The sequence below is a fragment of the Lathamus discolor genome, chromosome 3 (genome assembly GCF_037157495.1).
Source record: "Lathamus discolor isolate bLatDis1 chromosome 3, bLatDis1.hap1, whole genome shotgun sequence".
Classification (NCBI taxonomy): domain Eukaryota; kingdom Metazoa; phylum Chordata; class Aves; order Psittaciformes; family Psittacidae; genus Lathamus; species Lathamus discolor.
The window spans coordinates 105,176,314-105,194,085 of record NC_088886.1 but is presented as its reverse complement, the minus strand read 5'-3'; the positions used below and the strand labels follow the sequence as shown (position 1 = coordinate 105,194,085).

The 17,772-nt window shown below is 39.5% G+C and overlaps 1 protein-coding gene across 2 annotated transcripts in view; it reads left to right on the top strand.

Annotated features, from left to right (window-relative positions):
- The window catches only part of CTNNA3 (catenin alpha 3), a 505,620-nt gene that overhangs the window by 283,195 nt on the left and 204,653 nt on the right, over positions 1 to 17,772 (top strand). For both annotated transcript variants that reach the window (XM_065670947.1, XM_065670948.1), the window contains one exon: positions 15,410 to 15,490. In XM_065670947.1, coding sequence (XP_065527019.1) covers positions 15,410 to 15,490 — 81 coding nt within the window. The remainder of the gene's footprint in view (positions 1 to 15,409; positions 15,491 to 17,772) is intronic.

Below are 17,772 nucleotides of genomic sequence, written 5' to 3'. Positions count from 1 at the left end.
TTAATTCTTTGGCTAATTAGGGATGTAAATGGTTAAAAAAATGAAACATGAAACTTGGAAATCTTAATTTGGACAAAAATTCTCTGTAATGTTTAAACTAAAAGTACATCGGAAAAAGAACTTCCAATGTAAGGTGTGATCGTTTCATTAGAATGACAAGAATGTTGCATGCCGAGTTTCAAATTTTTCACAGATATATATATATATATTTTTCTGTGTAAAAATAAATAGAGAAAAAAGCAGCAGTGAATTTTTGCATAGAACTGCAGAGGAATATGCCCTGAATAGCAGACTTTCTTGATCTCATGCAGGATCCTGCAAATCCCTACTCTGTAGGAGACTATAATTTTCAGTTGTCTTCCCTGCATGCCATCACATACAGCCTCCCTTGTTCTATTTGTTAGCTGCTACCTTTAACAAATTGCTTTTTTTTTCCCTCTTATAGCACAGAAACCCAGGATCTTCAAACTTGTACTAAGAGTATAATCCAACTTCCAAAGTAATGCTTCGGTTTCTCACTCTCCAAATCAATCTGCTAAATAAATGGCTATGCAATGGCCTCTTTTCTGGCAGTCTCAGTGTGAAAAGGATCATTCAAGTGCTCTTTTATCAATCTCTTTCATGTTCTTTCCCCTTCAAGTCCTAACAGCAGAAACTATCTGAAGTGGAATAGATTTTCTCTAGTTAAGAATAGTGATTTTTTAAAAATAACATATGAGTATTGAAAACATCTAATCATGAGCTTCTGGGAATAACATCTTGGAGTAATTTCATTGTGTTGCTATAAATAATGGTATGTTTTATTCAGGAGTGACTGGTAGTACTGTATTCACCTGGTGAAGTGATTGCATCAACTATTATTTGCTTTGACAATGCCCAAAACATCTTATGTTGCTACCTCTTATCTTGTAGTCCTCTGTATAGACAAGACATGTATAAAGGAATTTGCATGTTGTAGATTCATTATATGTGCAGCAGGGTGATGAGTGTTTAGCTGAAGTATTTGTAAATTTCAGAGCTAAATGTTTAAACCACTTGCCCTAGTCCTCTCCCTAGAAGATGGATTTTCATTCACTGCACATTCTCAAGTGACTCCTAGCCTCCTAGATTCACATATTACATCATGGTGTGGTGTTAAAGTAAATTAATTGCTCTGGATTAGGAAGGGATTAGCTAATAAATTTAATATATAATTCCACGGAATTACAGTTTTTGTCTGTTTTGGGTTTCAGCCTTTAACTTTTATTTAAAAGCATGGTTATGAGCAAAAGCAAATCCGTAACACGGATGTTATCTGAAATGCCCAAATTTTGCCCAGTTTAGGAACAAAATTCTGTGACAAGTAGCTATTTTCATAAAGTTTCTGTCTGTAGACCCAAATTCTGTCATGGGTCCACCCCTGTTTGTCTCAAACAGCTGCTTTCAAATCATTCCACTCCACAGAGTATGAGGTATGTGTAAGTGAAACTACAAGGTTTTTAAATAATATTTACAAGCGGAACTTCCCTTGTTTATGGACATGTGTATAGCTGAAATCTCGGGAATCAGGGAAATCAATCTTCATTACCTATCCATGGCAGTAAGAAAGTATGCTGGGTGAAAAGAAATATCATGGCATGTCTGATCTATAAATGATCATGAATAGGATCATAGAGGTTATCTCAGGATAGTAAATATAACATAAACAGCAAACTTCATGAAGGGAAAAAAAAATACCGTCTTGTTACTGTTCTACCTTCCTTATCTCTTCATGTTGCTCTTTGATATGATGGGAATATAAGGAGAAAATGTGATGTTACTGGATGGTGTGCAGTGTCTATGAGGACTTGAAAGAGGTCTTTTTTTCAGAAATATATTTGTAATCACTACGTGTATATATTTAAATATATATAAACATATACATGTATATATTTAAATATATTTGGGTGGCATGGTTTAGTGGGAGTAGTCCCTGCCCATGGAAGGAGGGGGTTGGAATTAGATGATCTTAAGGTCCTTTACAACCCTAACTATTCTATGATTCTATAATAAATATGTGTGTGTATATATGTACTGATTGATTTGAATGCTGTTATACACCTCTTACGTCAGTTGGAATCTCTTTATGTAGTACATAGTGCATTAAAATACCCCATCTAAAACCACACTAAATTGGTTTTTGTCTTGAAAAACACAAGATATGCCTTAGCTTTGCTGTAGAAATACCACTTTGGAACTTGTAGTATCTCAGTATATCCCTAGGTGTGGAAGAATTTAAGTAGCTTAGCACTGGATATTTTTCCCTGTTTGACTCCTGTTTAACTTTTTGATTTAGAGTACAGCTAAGACTTTTAAACAATCTGTATGAGAAGGACTGTTCAGCAACTCTACTATATTTTATTTTGAATTTTCTTTCCCCTCCATCACTTTCTTCCTCTGACAACAGAGAGAGATTACTCCAGGCAATTTATATGATAGTTCATCATACAAAACTCTTACACTGTAGCTGTAGGGTGAGATTTTCTCCAACTAATTTCCTATTTTGCTGCAGTAAAACTGCTGGAACACTTTGGTGAATGGTAGATGGATGTTCAATTAAAAACTTCTATACTATGAACTTAGAAAATTAGTAAAAAGCAGATTAACCTGAAGTATGTTTCCTGTTTTCAGTTCTATAGTATGGATATTGCTCTTTTTCTAGTTACGTTTGTTTTACCTACCTGCATCATCAGTGAATGACAGTAACATCAGATTAAAAGAAAATTAACTTTTTACTCCCTGCCGATTCCTCCAGTAGTTTTAAAGTTGAAATGCAAACCAAGATACAGTACCACTGGCCTTTATGATTTCTCTGTTAAGTGAAGACTATCATTTTTCAAGTACCAAGTACCCTTTGCTTTTGATTTTTCATTAGAAAAAGTAAATTATGATTATATTTGCTTTGCAATAGACCAGTTACTACGCATTTACTTCCTGCGTCAATTTAACCCAAATAAGTAGAAGAAAAGCCTGGGTTTTGGTTTGTTGGGGTTTTTTTTTTGGGGGGGGGGGGGGGAGAATGGTTTTATTTTCTCAGGTTCACCTAGGAATCGTGCTGAATTTTTGTAATGTTGCCAATGTGAAAAAGTTGAAGAAAAAACTGATACAATAAGGTATTTGCCTTATATAGCAGACAGAAACAATAAAAATTGAAAGCAGCATAGGTTCCTCCTTCAGTCTTTTGGGTTGCTCAGTATTTCAAGTTCCTTATTCTCTTACCAGAAATGATGGATCCAGTTCTGTTCTTAGAGAAATCCTTGCTAGCCTCCCCAGCTTCAGTTGCCCGATGCTGATGTTTTTCAGCATGTATTGGAAAATGCAATTGTACATATAGTCCAGCAACATAACTGTTTCTGATAATTCAGGATCTCAGTAGGATCTAAAATTTTCTGGTTTTGGTGGGGTTTTTTTGGTGTTTTTTTTTTTTTTTTAGCTAAAGGATTATAAATTCGAAATTGTTTTTCTGGGCGGGGGGGTAGTTGGCTGTTTTATGCATGCTCTTTTAGAATTAAATTTGTTTTTCAGTGTTATGAACTAGATATAACTGAATGCTAAGAGAGTTATACTGAGAGGCTTTAAATTCAAGACTTCTTGCAGATTGATTGAGAAGAGGTAATTCGCACAGTGGGGTGCACCCTTGGTACTCCACTTGGTATTGACAGAGGTTGAGGTAATTCATTTCTTATGTGGAAGTTCACATCTCACAACATTAGATCCACAGGGACCTGTCCATGTTGGCTTGAAGAGGAAAAAAAATGACAATCTCATTGAAGCTGTTGAGGGGAAAAAAAATCTATAATGAGAAACAGTTCCACATGAAAGATTCCTTATTAAAGGTTCCTCAGTTGTATACGATTTTCCATGCCCTTGTTGTGTTTGATTGGTTGGTTGTTCTTCTGTGGGACATTTCCTCTCCCCCCAGCTCTCCCCCCCTCCCCCCCCATTTAAATACACTTACTTGTTTTTCATAGAAATAGGTTTTCTTGAGTCAAGTGTCTTTAAGAGAAGTGCACTAGGCTAAAGAAGGGAATCTGTGTTACTGAGTAAATATAGTAGTTTTCAACTTAAAATACTCATGGGTTATTCATTCTGTAAGTTTCCTATATTAACAAAGAAAGGTAATAAATATAGATGTAAATGAATTTCCTTTTGGAGGCTTTTGATGTACAGTAAAAATATGCTTGGAAATGCCATATGAAAAGACCTGAGAGCTTTTGCCTTTTCAAAGGAATTTTTGTTCTTTAAAATGTCAGAAATATCAAGTTCTGCCTTTACTGCCTTCTCAGAGGGTTCCCTAATAACTTCTTAAATGTTAATTTAAGAAATTTCTGAGGCAGCAGTTAATAACGTGGCACTGCTGTGAATCCTTAAAGATCTGGGGGGAGAGGGGGTCAGGAGAAATGTGCAAATAATAGTTTATGCATCTATATCATCCCATTGTTTTAATGAAGTTATTTGCACTCAGAAAGTTTTTGCTATCCATTTCCAGGATGAGGAACACAGAGATCTTTTAAAAAGTTTGTTTAAAAGCGTTAGAGATACTTGGAAACTAGAATTATAAACAACTGGCTTCCTTTTGTGTTTGAATGGGACACAGACTTGTCTAGTGATATCTATAGCTTTGGATATCATAGTTTTATCATAAATAAACCCATAGTTTGGGTTTATTTAACTAGACATATGACATTCAACAAGGGATCTTGTCTTTTATATGGAAGTTGTATTCTGAGGAGTAAGTTGAAAATTTGAAGGCTGAAATACTGTTTCCATTAATTCTTCATGTAAGGCAAATATTCCTGGGGCCTAGCGATACATAAGTTGGTACAAGGAAGTAGAAAGAGGTTCTTAACAGCCTTTAAATTTCTTTGATTTTGCCTATTAGTTAAAAGAGGTTTTGTTCCTACTGTGCTGGGAACTGTAGGATTGGGACTGAACAGCAACAGGACTGAAGGATTTATCAGTCTAAACTGAGACAAGAAGGCAGTACGAAAGAAAACTTGCTTGAAAGATCTCTTCTTTATATTAGATTGAACTAGGAAGCCAGATGCATTTGAGTACAAAGATCTGTTAGATGGGAAGACAGCTGAAGCTCGATTTTCACATTCTGGTAATCGTATACTTACAGTGCTCCAAGAAACACAGGGACTCCAGGGGGCTAATGCCAGGGAAGTGTCTGTTGCTGCATGGTGCAGATCCTCTAGCTAGCGTGAGCCATGCACGGAGCAAGGGGCAGAGAGGAGGCCCACGCAGCAGCCTAGTGGCAAGCAGTTTGACTACAGTAAGGCCCACTGATCAGGGAAGGGTTTAGATTATATAGTTCTAGTTACTTGTTCCCCAGGAGGAGATGTCAGACGGAGGGAGGTTCTCCACATGGAAATAGCTGCCCTGAGGCCTCACTTTGGCAGGAGGTGTGACAGACAGAGGTTATTCCAGCATTGCTGATTTGGACCTTCCATGCTCTATTACGCTGTTTCCATCATGTTTCAGGGGCACTGTTACCATTCTCGTGGTGTGGCTGCCCCAGACTTGGCACTTCTAAAAGGTGTTTCATAGCCAAGCACTCATCTCAGATTTCTTCACTCTTCATGTGACCTTAAAGGTGACGAGTCCTTTGCCTTCTCCCATCAAAGAATGTAAGCAGTGAAATTAGTTCTATTTACTTATTAATGGCTGAAGCATTGTGTTAACTAATTTTGCCAGAAGCAAGCCCCCTGTAATCAACAAGCCTCTTGCCCCTTCTTTGTCAGTTCATATAGAATCATAGAATAGTTAGGGTTGGAAGGGACCTTAAGATGATCAAGTTCCAACCCCCCTGCCATGGACAGGGACACCTCACACTAAACCATCTCACACAAGGCTTCATCCAACCTGGCCTTGAACACTGCCAGGGATGGAGCACTCACAACCCCCCTGGGCAACCGATTCCAGTGCCTCACCACCCTAACAGGAAAAAATTTCCTCCTTATATCCAATCTAAACTTCCCCTGTTTAAGTTTTAACCCGTTACCACTTCTCCTGTCACCACAGTCCCTGACGAAGAGTCCCTCCCCAGCATCCCTATAGGCCCCCTTCAGGTACTGGAAGGCTGCTATGAGGTCTCCACGCAGCCTTCTCTTCTCCAGGCTGAAAAGCCCCAACTTTCTCAGCCTATCTTCATACGGGAGGTGCTCCAGTCCCCTGATCATCCTCGTGGCCCTCCTCTGGACTTGTTCCAGCAGTTCCATGTCCTTTTTATGTTGAGGACACCAGAACTGCACACAATACTCCAGGTGAGGTCTCACAAGAGCAGAGTAGAGGGGCAGGATCACCTCCTTCGACCTGCTGGTCACGCTCCTTTTGATGCAGCCCAGGATATGGTTGGCTTTCTGGGCTGCGAGCGCACACTGCCAGCTCATGTTCATTTTCTCATTGACCAGCACCCCCAAGTCCTTCTCCACAGGGCTGCTCTGAATCTCTTCTCTGCCCAGCCTGTAGCTGTGCCTGGGATTGCTCCGACCCAGGTGCAGGACCTTGCACTTGTCATGGTTGAACTTCATGAGGTTGGCATCAGCCCACCTCACAAGCGTGTCAAGGTCCCTCTGGATGGCATCCCTTCCCTCCAGCGTATCAACCGGACCACACAGCTTGGTGTCATCAGCAAACTTGCTGAGGGCGCACTCAATCCCACTGCCCATGTCAGCGATGTTTAAATATAAATGAAGACTGCAACAGGATTGAACTGGATCTTACCTTATAAAGGCTTATGGTTTGTGTTTGGTTTGTTTTGTTGGTTTGGGGGTTTTTATTGAGACAGATCCTTACAGTTGTGTTAACTTTGTTTAATTGCAAAACAGGATTTTAAAGATCACAGTTTCTATGAACTGGGTATGAAAAAAAATTAAAAATCTTATTTCTGTCTCTACACAGCAAACTCATCCTGAGAATTTTCCCAGTAATGACAGCATTGCTTCAACACACACAAACAGCTGTGAAGCTGCTTTTTATATAACTTTTTTTTTAAAATCAGTTAGTTTTGTCTAGAATTCAAAATGATTTTATAATTCAAAAGAAGAAACATTTGTAAGCACCATATATCAAAAAATGATAAATGTTAAATTTTAACAACAGGCATAAAATGACTGCTATCTCTATAGAGACTGTGACTTTTTGTTAATATCTTATTCAGGTTGGGTGAGGTTTTGTTTTGGTTTTTTTTATTAAGGTACAATGTACAGGACCCTATAAATATTGAGTTACAGGATTATTGTCAGTCAACACATAGCCTGAAATAATCAGTCATTTAATTAGAGCTCTGACATTTATTAATATATTGTTGTATTGAGTTGTGTTTACTTTTTAGCTTGACATTCTTTTGACATTTCCATAGTGAACTGATTTCAATAAATAAGCTAGCCTTTTAAAAAATGTAATTGTCCTTGAATACATTGAACTAAATCAAAAGATGTTTATCACAGAGTCATGGTACAGCTGCTGGAGATAAGCAAAGAAAATCATGCTAGTGTTCTGGATTTATTTTTTATCTAGTGTTTAGGAACAGACGCATTCCAGGAAACCAAATATGTGCTTGGTTTCTGGCCTTAGGCCTTTAAGTATGGAAACCTATTTCAGGAGAGTACAATATGGATAAAGGTTCTAAGGGTTTTTAGTCATCCCAGTGAAGTATCATTGCTTGCTTGCTTGCTTGCTTTTAACCTGTTGATTTAAACCAATAGGTAAGCCCAGGCATGCAAGATGAACTTGTATCTGAATATCCTCAATCATCACAAATGGCCTGAATCTCAAGCCTATTTTGCATGTTTACAAATAATTCTTTATAGTGTTGTCTAAGGAAAAAGAGTCAGGGAGCCTTACAAGATAAACTGTTTACTGCTGTGCAGTTTCTGTAGTCAATGGCACACAGAGACATGTATGATCTAACTCACCTTATATTGATGCATTCTGTTTGTAACCTTATACTGACCAGTTCCTGCATATATTTATTCCTTTACAGACAACTTGGCTGAGGAGGACAGTTATTAAAAATTCAGAGTGAGGCTGAAGCTCCAGGTTTTTCATTCACTTCTTCAAAATCACTATTCCTGTGTAGGGGACCCAGATACATCCTGACCGCTACTGCTGTTTGCAATCTAGATCTTAATTCAGCAGTTGTATCTTGGGGCCCTGCCTAATGGCATGGCTATAGAATGACCTCACTGTGTTGTTGCCATAAAAATACTTGAAGGAATCCTTTAGGACTAAAGTAAAATAGGTTAGGTTTGTAGCTAAGACTCCTAATGTTCTGGAATACAGAATTCAGAAGATACCTGATCTCACCATGGATGTGATAAATTAATATTGCTCCCTTTTATACCACAGCATTGAAAAATCAGAGTCTACTGACATGTTTTTGAACATGTATAGGTACTTTTGAAAAACAATTACTTTATATTGAAATCTTGGTACCTATTTCAGGTGGATATGTCCAAAATATCCAGGGCGCTTTATGAATTCAGGGTTTTTTTATTATGAAATGAGTAATTCTGGGAACTAATCAGAAGACAGAACTCCAACCTACCAAACTAGGTGTCTCTCACCTAGCAAGTAGAGGCTCAGAACCTTCAGAGGGTTACTTTCTCTGATGACTATAAGGGGACAAGGAGTGTGGCCTTGCAGGATTTAAGGAAATCCTTTTTCATACATTATCACCAGTACATACCCAAATAAAATGGCTCCATTTCACTTGGCCATGTCTTGTTTATTTTAGTACTGCTAATGTGACCATTTCTGTGTTGTAACTGAATTCTTGATTATGGCTAATGGAGGGTATTCTTTGATTCACATAATGAATGGTGGGTGACTCCCTTCTGAGGGGAACAGAAGGGCCCATTTGTCGACCGGATCCACCCCACAGGGAGGTCTGCTGCCTGCCTGGGGCTTGGATTAGAGATGTTAAAAAGAAGCTCTCTGAACTGGTGCAGCCGTCTGACTACTACCCACTGCTGGTTTTTCAGGTTGGCAGTGACGAAATTATTACGAGGAACATAAGGGCGATGAAGAGAGACTACAGGGCCCTGGGACGGCTGGTTAAAGGGTCTGGAGCGCAAGTGGTGTTTGCCTCCATACCTGTTGCAAGCGAGGGTGAAGGGATATATAAGAAGACTCTGCAGGTTAATGTATGGCTACGTGACTGGTGCCAAAGGCAGGGGTTTGGGTTTTTCAGTCACGGGCTGCTGTATGGGACACCTGGTTTGCTGGTGACAGGCGGGATACACCAGTCCCAGAGAAGAAAAAGGGTTTTGGGGCAGGAGTTAGCAGGGCTTATTGACAGGGCTTTAAACTAGTCATGAAGGGGGGAGGGGATTTAACTGGGCCTGTTGGGGACAAGCCCAAGAGGAACATGCTAGGGATTGAAGGATGGCGGGCTAAGGAGGACTATCAATCTCTTGTTTCACTTGTGGGAAAGGATAGCTTTTTAGACCCTGTCCCGCAGGGGAAAAAGGGTACTAGGACTAGCTCCCTGAAATGCCTGTACACCAATGCACGCAGCATGGGGAATAAACAGGAGGAGTTAGAAGTCTGTGTGCGGGCTAAAGGTTATGATCTAGTAGCGATTACAGAGACATGGTGGGACAGTTCACATGACTGGAATGTGGTCATGGATGGCTATGTCCTTTTTAGGAAAGATAGGTCAGCAAAGCGAGGTGGTGGAGTTGCTCTTTACGTGAGAGAGCAACTAGAATGTATTGAGTTCTGTCCGGGGTCGGATGAGGAGCAAGTGGAATGTCTGTGGGTACGAATCAAGGGGCTGACTGGCACGGGTGATACAGTTGTGGGGGTCTATTACAGACCTCCTGATCAGGACGAAGGAGTTGATGAGGCTTTCTACAGGCAACTGGAAGTAGCCTCGCGACTACATGCCTTAGTCGTCGTGGGGGACTTTAACTACCCCGATATTTGCTGGAAGGCTCACACAGCCAGTCATTCACAGTCTAGGAGGTTCCTCGAGTGCATTGATGATAATTTCTTAATGCAAATGGTGGACGTACCAACTAGGGGAGCAGCGCTGCTAGATTTAGTACTCGCCAACAAGGAGGGTTTGGTCGAAGTGGTGACGGTCAATGGCAGCCTTGGCTGCAGTGACCATGAGATGGTGGAGTTTAGGATCCTGTGTGGGAGGAATAGAATACCTAGCAAAGCCACAGTTCTGGATTTCCGAAGGGCCAACTTTGGCCTCTTCAGTCAACTGCTAAGGGAAGTCTCATGGGAAAGTGTACTAGGCGGTAAAGGGGCTCAAGATAGTTGGTTAGCATTCAAGGACCGCTTCTTCCAAGCTCAGGATCGGAGCGTCCCAATGAGTAGGAAGTCAAGTAAGGGATCTAGGAGACCGGCGTGGTTAAACAAGGAGCTGCTGGGCAAACTCAAGTGGAAAAGGAGAATCTATGGATTATGGAAGGAGGGGCTGGCCGCTTGGGAGGAATATCGGACAGTTGTTAGAGGATGTAGGGAGGCAATTAGGACAGCTAAGGCCTCCTTGGAACTCAATCTTGCTAGTCGGGTTAAAGACAATAGAAAGGGCTTCTTCAAATACATAGCAAATAAAACTAAAACAAGAGGCAATATAGGCCCACTGCTGAACGAAGTGGGTACACTGGAGACAGAGGATATAAAGAAGGCAGAGGTGCTGAATGCCTTCTTTGCCTCTGTCTTTACTCCTGCAGACTCTCCCCGAGGGCCCCGGATTTCTATAGCCCGAGAAGGAGTCAGGACAAAGGAGGAGTTTGCTTTGGTAGATGAGGATAGGGTTAGGGATCAGCTATGCAAACTGGACATCTGTAAATCGATGGGTCCGGATGGAATGCACCCACGGGTGCTGAGGGAGCTGGCGGAGGTCATTGCTAGGCCACTTTCCATCATCTTTGGTAAGTCGTGGGAAACGGGCGAGGTGCCTGAGGATTGGCGGATGGCAAAGGTCACACCAATCTATAAGAAAGGCAAGAAGGAGGACCCGGGTAATTATAGACCGGTCAGCCTTACCTCCATCCCTGGAAAGATGATGGAACAACTTATTCTTGACTCCATCACTAGGCATATCAAGGATGAGGGGGTCATTAAGAACAGCCAACATGGTTTTATGAGGGGGAAGTCATGTATGACCAACCTTATAGCCTTCTATGAGGAAGTGACTAGGTGGAGGGATGATGGTAGAGCGGTAGATGTAGTTTTTCTCGATTTCAGTAAGGCATTTGATACTGTCTCCCACAGCATCCTCATAGATAAGCTAAGGAAGTGTGGGCTTGACGATCAAGTAGTGAGGTGGATCGAGAATTGGTTGAAAGGAAGAAGGCAGAGAGTTGTGGTCAATGGCGCAGAATCTAGCTGGAAGTCTGTGACTAGTGGAGTTCCTCAGGGGTCGGTGCTGGGACCGGTGCTGTTTAATATTTTCATCAATGACCTGGATGAGGGAACTGAGTGCACCCTCAGCAAGTTTGCTGATGACACAAAACTGGGAGGAGTGGCTGACACACCAGAGGACTGTGCTGCCATTCAGCGAGACCTGGACAGGCTGGAGAGTTGGGCGGGGAGAAACTTGATGAAATTTAACAAGGGCAAGTGTAGAGTCTTGCATCTGGGGAAGAACAACCCCATGTACCAGTACAGGTTGGGGGTTGACCTGCTGGAAAGTAGTGAAGGGGAAAGGGACCTGGGGGTCCTGGTGGATAGGAGGATGACCATGAGCCAGCAATGTGCTCTTGTGGCCAAGAAGGCAAATGGCATCTTAGGGTGCATTAGAAAGGGAGTGGCTGGTAGGTCAAGAGAGGTTCTCCTCCCCCTCTACTCAGCCTTGGTGAGGCCGCATCTGGAATATTGCGTCCAGTTCTGGGCCCCTCTGTTCAAGAAGGACAGGGAATTGCTTGAAGGAGTCCAGCGCAGAGCCACAAAGATGATTAAGGGAGTGGAACATCTCCCTTATGAGGAGAGGCTGAGGGAGCTGGGTCTCTTTAGCTTGCAAAAGAGGAGACTGAGGGGTGACCTCATCAATGTTTACAAATATGTAAAGGGTAGGTGTCAGGATGATGGAGCTAGGCTTTTTTCAGTGATATCCAGTGATAGGACAAGGGGCAATGGGTGTAAACTGGAGCATAGGAAGTTCCATGTTAACATCAGGAAGAACTTCTTTACTGTAAGAGTGACAGAGCACTGGAACAGGTTGCCCAGGGGGGTTGTGGAGTCTCCTACACTGGAGATATTCAAGGCCCGCCTGGACAAGTTCCTGTGTGATGTACTGTAGGTTACCCTGCTCTTGCAGGGGGGTTGGACTAGATGATCTTTTTAGGTCCCTTCCAACCCTTGGGATTCTGTGATTCTGTGAATGCTTGTTGTGTTTACTGTTTTAATACTTATGGCTGATTGTGTTCTTTATATATCCTTTTTTATATCCTTTTTCATAAATTTAGTCCTTATCTATTAGCCTCAGTACTTGAAGAGTTTAGATGATCACTTAAGTAGTTCTGCCCCAAATATTCTTTATAATGTACTGATCAGTTTTCAGATGGTAGACACTAGTGCAACTGTTGGGTAAATGTTTGTAGCACTTCAGTAGTATAAACAAAGTGAAATTCAAAACCTTATCAGAATAATGATATACCTTTGTTTAAGCTACCTCTTCAACTCAATGAAGTGTGAAGGTTGTTGAATTATTGTTGTACTTGTTAATACTGTCAACTGTTGGCATGTACCCACAAAAGTCTTCACTGCAGACATGTTCTTGGGTCCTTACATTGTGTAGCTAATAAAAACATATTATTTTGCATCTAGACACCTTGGAGTGCAGAAGGATCTGTAATAACCATGAAGATCATGGTCCCCTGCTGATGCAAAAGAACTCCTCCATTAAAAATAATGGAGATATGGTGATTTGTTTCAACAGAGAATCTGCCCTTAGATATGTACTGTCTTGAATGAAAATCTGTCAGAAAATACTTTCTGCACATGCGGTTTTTGAGTCGTGCAATTAACGCTACATGCCAGTGTGTGAAATAGATAGGCATGTATTATTGGCAATACTCAGCATTTGTCTTCAGACTATGCAGTGTTATAGTCCGAAGCTGCATTTTACAGTGTATTTAGTTCTTGGGGAAAACACAAGGTGAAGAATAAGTTAAATTATTATTAGTTTTGCTTTCTAGACATTGTCTATTGACAATTACATTAAGAGTTGCAAATGAAGTATTTTTTCCTTGTTCCCTGCTCAATATTTCTACGCCCCTCGCTGAGTGAGGTTATTTCATATTAGCTACCTCAAAGATTTTGGTTTGCTTCAAGCGAGTTATATCATTAGTTGCTATCTTTGAAGTTACAGCTTAGTAGACAACTTAAAAAAAATCCCAATATTTTACATTGATTTTGTCATCTTAGAAAAATAGGCTCTAAATATAAAGCTTTTAAAGGATGTGCCAATGCGGAACTGCATTTTTGTCATCTGAAAATGCATAGGCATAAGATGAGTTGTATCCACAATGCTTTTACTGGTCCTGTTTACCTCACAGTTTAGAAGGGATTGATTTGTTGCGAAGGCTGACAATAGCTTGGAAAATATAGTAGAAGAGTCATTATTTACTTCAGTTCATATACAAGCACTGGTATGAAAAACGGTCCCATTACTATGAAATAGAGAGTCAGTATGTGCCTTCAGGGATTCCTTGATGGTTTCAAGGTGAAGTTCAGACCTCTCTCCAAGACCCGTGTTTGACCGGCTGTTCCCTGCAAAGACTGTGAACAATTTCAGAAAAATAAAGTAATAGGAAAATTTCTAAGTCACTCTGAATATATAAGCTTTATCTTTTGAAGTAATTCTTCCTTTAAGTTAAATATGTACTAAATATTTCAAGGCATTTATTACATGATGCATTCACATTTAATGTAAAAAGTTCTTTCCTGATCTTGTCTAGTCTTTGCTTTAGTATTAAGGATATTGTTCTGTTCAAAGATTATTGCTTTTTTTTTTTTTTAATAAGGAAATAACTCTGAAGTATGATATATTGTACATAACAAAGTTATGCACCTAGGTGCCTACCAGTACATTACTACTTTTGTTTTCACTAGTATTTATTTTAGTATGATTAATAAAATGAGAGTCATGTTTGTAATAATAGACTCCCTAGTGTACTATAACTGAAGCCCAAATACTATAACCAGTATACAAAATTATTTCTTCAACATTTCTGAGAATCTGGTCCTCTCCCTGGAGATGTGTACTGACTTGAAACTTCATGCAAAAATACTTTCACTGTTTCTGGTTTCTTTCCTTTGGACCAGGGCAGTCCAAAATAGTGAGTAATGGATGAGTGCTTTAGAGAAACAAAGTTCATCAGACATTTTGTATTTTCATATAGTTTCTGTACAAACACGAAAAAAAGATTATTCAAAACAGCTGGTAGACACAGAAATACTATGGTAATATTGTATAGAAGAAAGGTTGGCAGTACAGTAAAAGTGTTAATTACACTTCTCAAATAGCTAATAATGATTTAACCACTTTGCTGCTAGAAAAAAAAAAAAAAAAGCCAAGATTGTTTGGAAGTATACAATTGATTCTCTGAAGAACTCTCGAAAATCTCCAGAACTCAGTCTTCTATTGATGACGAGAATCACTGTGCTGTTAAATGAAGAGATTGACCATTTTCATTGACAATGAATGTTTGCATTGCAACATTTTGAAACTCACCTGTTTTGTTGTACAGGGGTAAAATAATATATGTTGTAGACTAAAGCAGTACCAAACTGCATTGTGGGCATCTGAATTTACAAATGGCTTATAGAAACATAATATGATTTTTCATATGAATTTGGTGATAATGGATTGGCATAAATAATAGAATCATATAATGGTTATAGTTGGAAGCGGTCTTAAAGGTTATCTAGTTCCAACCCTGCTGCCATGAGCAGGGACACCTTGCACTAGACCGCATCACCCAAGGCCCTGTCCAACCTGCACTGCCAGGGATGAGGCATCCACAACTTCTTTAAACAACCTGTTCCAATGTCTCACCACCTTCTTACATTATATTACCATTACAATAATTATTACATTAATGCTGTTCTGTAAGTAACCGTACACTATAAACAGAGTATTACAGCAATTCAGAAGAAAAAAAAAAAAAAAGTGTGTAATTTCATTTGGATATACTGCTAGTAAAGCATATGTTTTGATTCAGCAGATTATACTTATCATTAGAAATTGGCATTCTGTGAATATTGTGGTTCTGGTTCCTGAAATGTATTAAAATTCAAAAAATTCCTTAAGCATATATGATTTAAGAAATGCTGTGATGAATGATGAACTGAGGACACAAAGAACATGCTAAGAGATCACAAGTAACTGTTGTTGTGTTTTCTATCATATTTATTATAGACAGACAAGAAAGAGAGAAGCAATGCCTTGAATGTTGCAATAGATAGTATGTGCAAGAAGACAAGAGACCTCCGCAGACAGGTAAGCAAGCTGGGGAACTGAAAAGGTAGAAAAGGAGACTTGAGGGATGCTTTTCCAAGTTTCTTTCAGCTTTTGTAGCACTGCATTTTGAAAATAAAGATTTCTTCTATGTTAAGAAAATACTGCAGATAGTTGCACTATTCCGCAGAACATATGCATGCAAATTTTCAAAAGTAAGGGGAAAAACCCTAGCAAATGATACCAGCTGAATTATATGTATTTACATAAACAAAGCTCTTCATGTGTACATGTCTAAATATGTATTTGCTTTAGAAATATACTGGTAATATACTTTGGACACCAAGAGAAATTTTATTTTAAAAAGTTTATTATTGGTTGTTGGAACAGATGTCTTGAAAGGATCACTGAGTCACTATGTCTAGTTCTGTACAGTTGTAAGAACTCATACAACAAAAAAGGGTCCTTGGAATACCTGGTCCACAGTCCATGCACCCATTTTTCATCCCAGTATCCTAAAACTAATGTAAGGCATGCACCAAAATCTACAACTTCAGTGTACTGCAGATGCTGAGCAGTAGACATTAGCTGTGTTTAAATCCTTTCTCTTCAAGGAACATGTTTGAGAAAAATTGTAAATTATGTTGAAAGTATAAAATGTGCCACTTCAGAAAAAAGACCTAGAAAGCCAGCAGTTCTTTCAGCAAGGCTGCCTCAAACAACTATGTGAAAATTTATGGCTGCACAAAACATGAGCACACACTGCTTTCATGCTGTCTCTAGCTGTGGCAATTTGTCAGCTCCCTGATGGAAGAACATCCCTTCCAACTTTGTGAACAGTCCTACATGACAGCCTGTGCTTCAAGGTGATGAATAACTTCCTTCGTGTCCCCCAATAATCAGCCATGGCCAGCCTTGAAAGATTATATGAATATAATATAAATATAGTGTCTACAACTAACTAGCTATCTAATTTCAAAAATATGTTCAGATCAGATATCCAGCATCTTAGATCACAAGCTCAGTGTGTCTAGGAACATTTATTTCCCTTCTGTCCTACTGTCACGTCCATTACTTAAACTCAACCTTATAACAGTTTACTGACTCTATTACAGTGTTTAAAATCTATTAAATAATTCAATTTGTGTGTTTCTAGAAACTTTTATAAAACACTGAGGCTGAATGTAATCATTCCCAATTTACAGTCAATCTAGAACCAGTAGTCTTCTCTAACCAGAGTAGCTGTATGCTTTCTTGACATTTTCCACTGGAAGGCATTTATGAGAAATACTTAATCTACTTCATCCTGTTCTGTATTCATACATGTGAATTGCATAAGAATTGTTTTAGAAGGAGTGCTTACTGCATGTCTAATTCCTGATCTGGGAAACATGAAATTGCAAATTCTATGCCTGCAGGTAGAGCAGTGTAAAGACTTACTTGCTTTCACTTACAACATTCATTATTCTGCCTCTCAGCACATTTTCTAGAAACATGAACATTGTTATTTGGTCTTCACTTACAGCTTTTATAATACTTAATTTTTTTTTTTAATGGTATGGAGCACCACAGCTTGTCTCATATAAGACACTCATACTAGACTTGGGGCTAAGATGTGCACAATGTACTCAGATTTCAGTCAGTTACTGGGGTTGAAGATGAAACCGTATGAAGGTGTATTTTTGAAATCTCTTCAGTGTTGTGTATAATAAACAAAACTGTCATGTAAGTGCTGATGCAGTCACCAGCTGACAATGGGTTAGGCTATGGGCCCCTATAGAATGTCTTTGTAGACCACAGTAAGTAAAGTGAAGGAAGGCTTCTTGTATCTGGCAAGACTGAATGGCAAAGTAAGTATCTCAAGAACAGTGTATTCTGGAAGTTTTAAAAATCTCTGTCTTTTCAAATGAAGTTATTTGTATTCACTTCAGGAACTTGGCCAGCACTTGTGGGGATTTTAAACTATTCTGTTTTGTTTTGATTTTTACTGGTATTGTGCCAGAGATGTAGCATGTCATTTCTCTGTGTGTAGTTTTACCTAGATCACTGCTTCCCTGCCTAGTAGAGTTGTATGAATATTTAGGAAGAAATTGCCTATTCAGTCCAATTTCTACTTCTGAGAAATTACCATACTCAATTCTTTCCTCCCAGTTGTTTACCAGCATACCGTGAATAGACTGCACAGATGTTCCTCCTATTGTTGCTGCAGAGTTTTGGTTGGTTGTTGTTCTTTTTTTTATAGATGTGTTATTCCTGATGATATTCTTATATTTCTGTGTTGCTTTTTCACCATGGATAGCTTTTTCTGAACATAAAGAAGATTG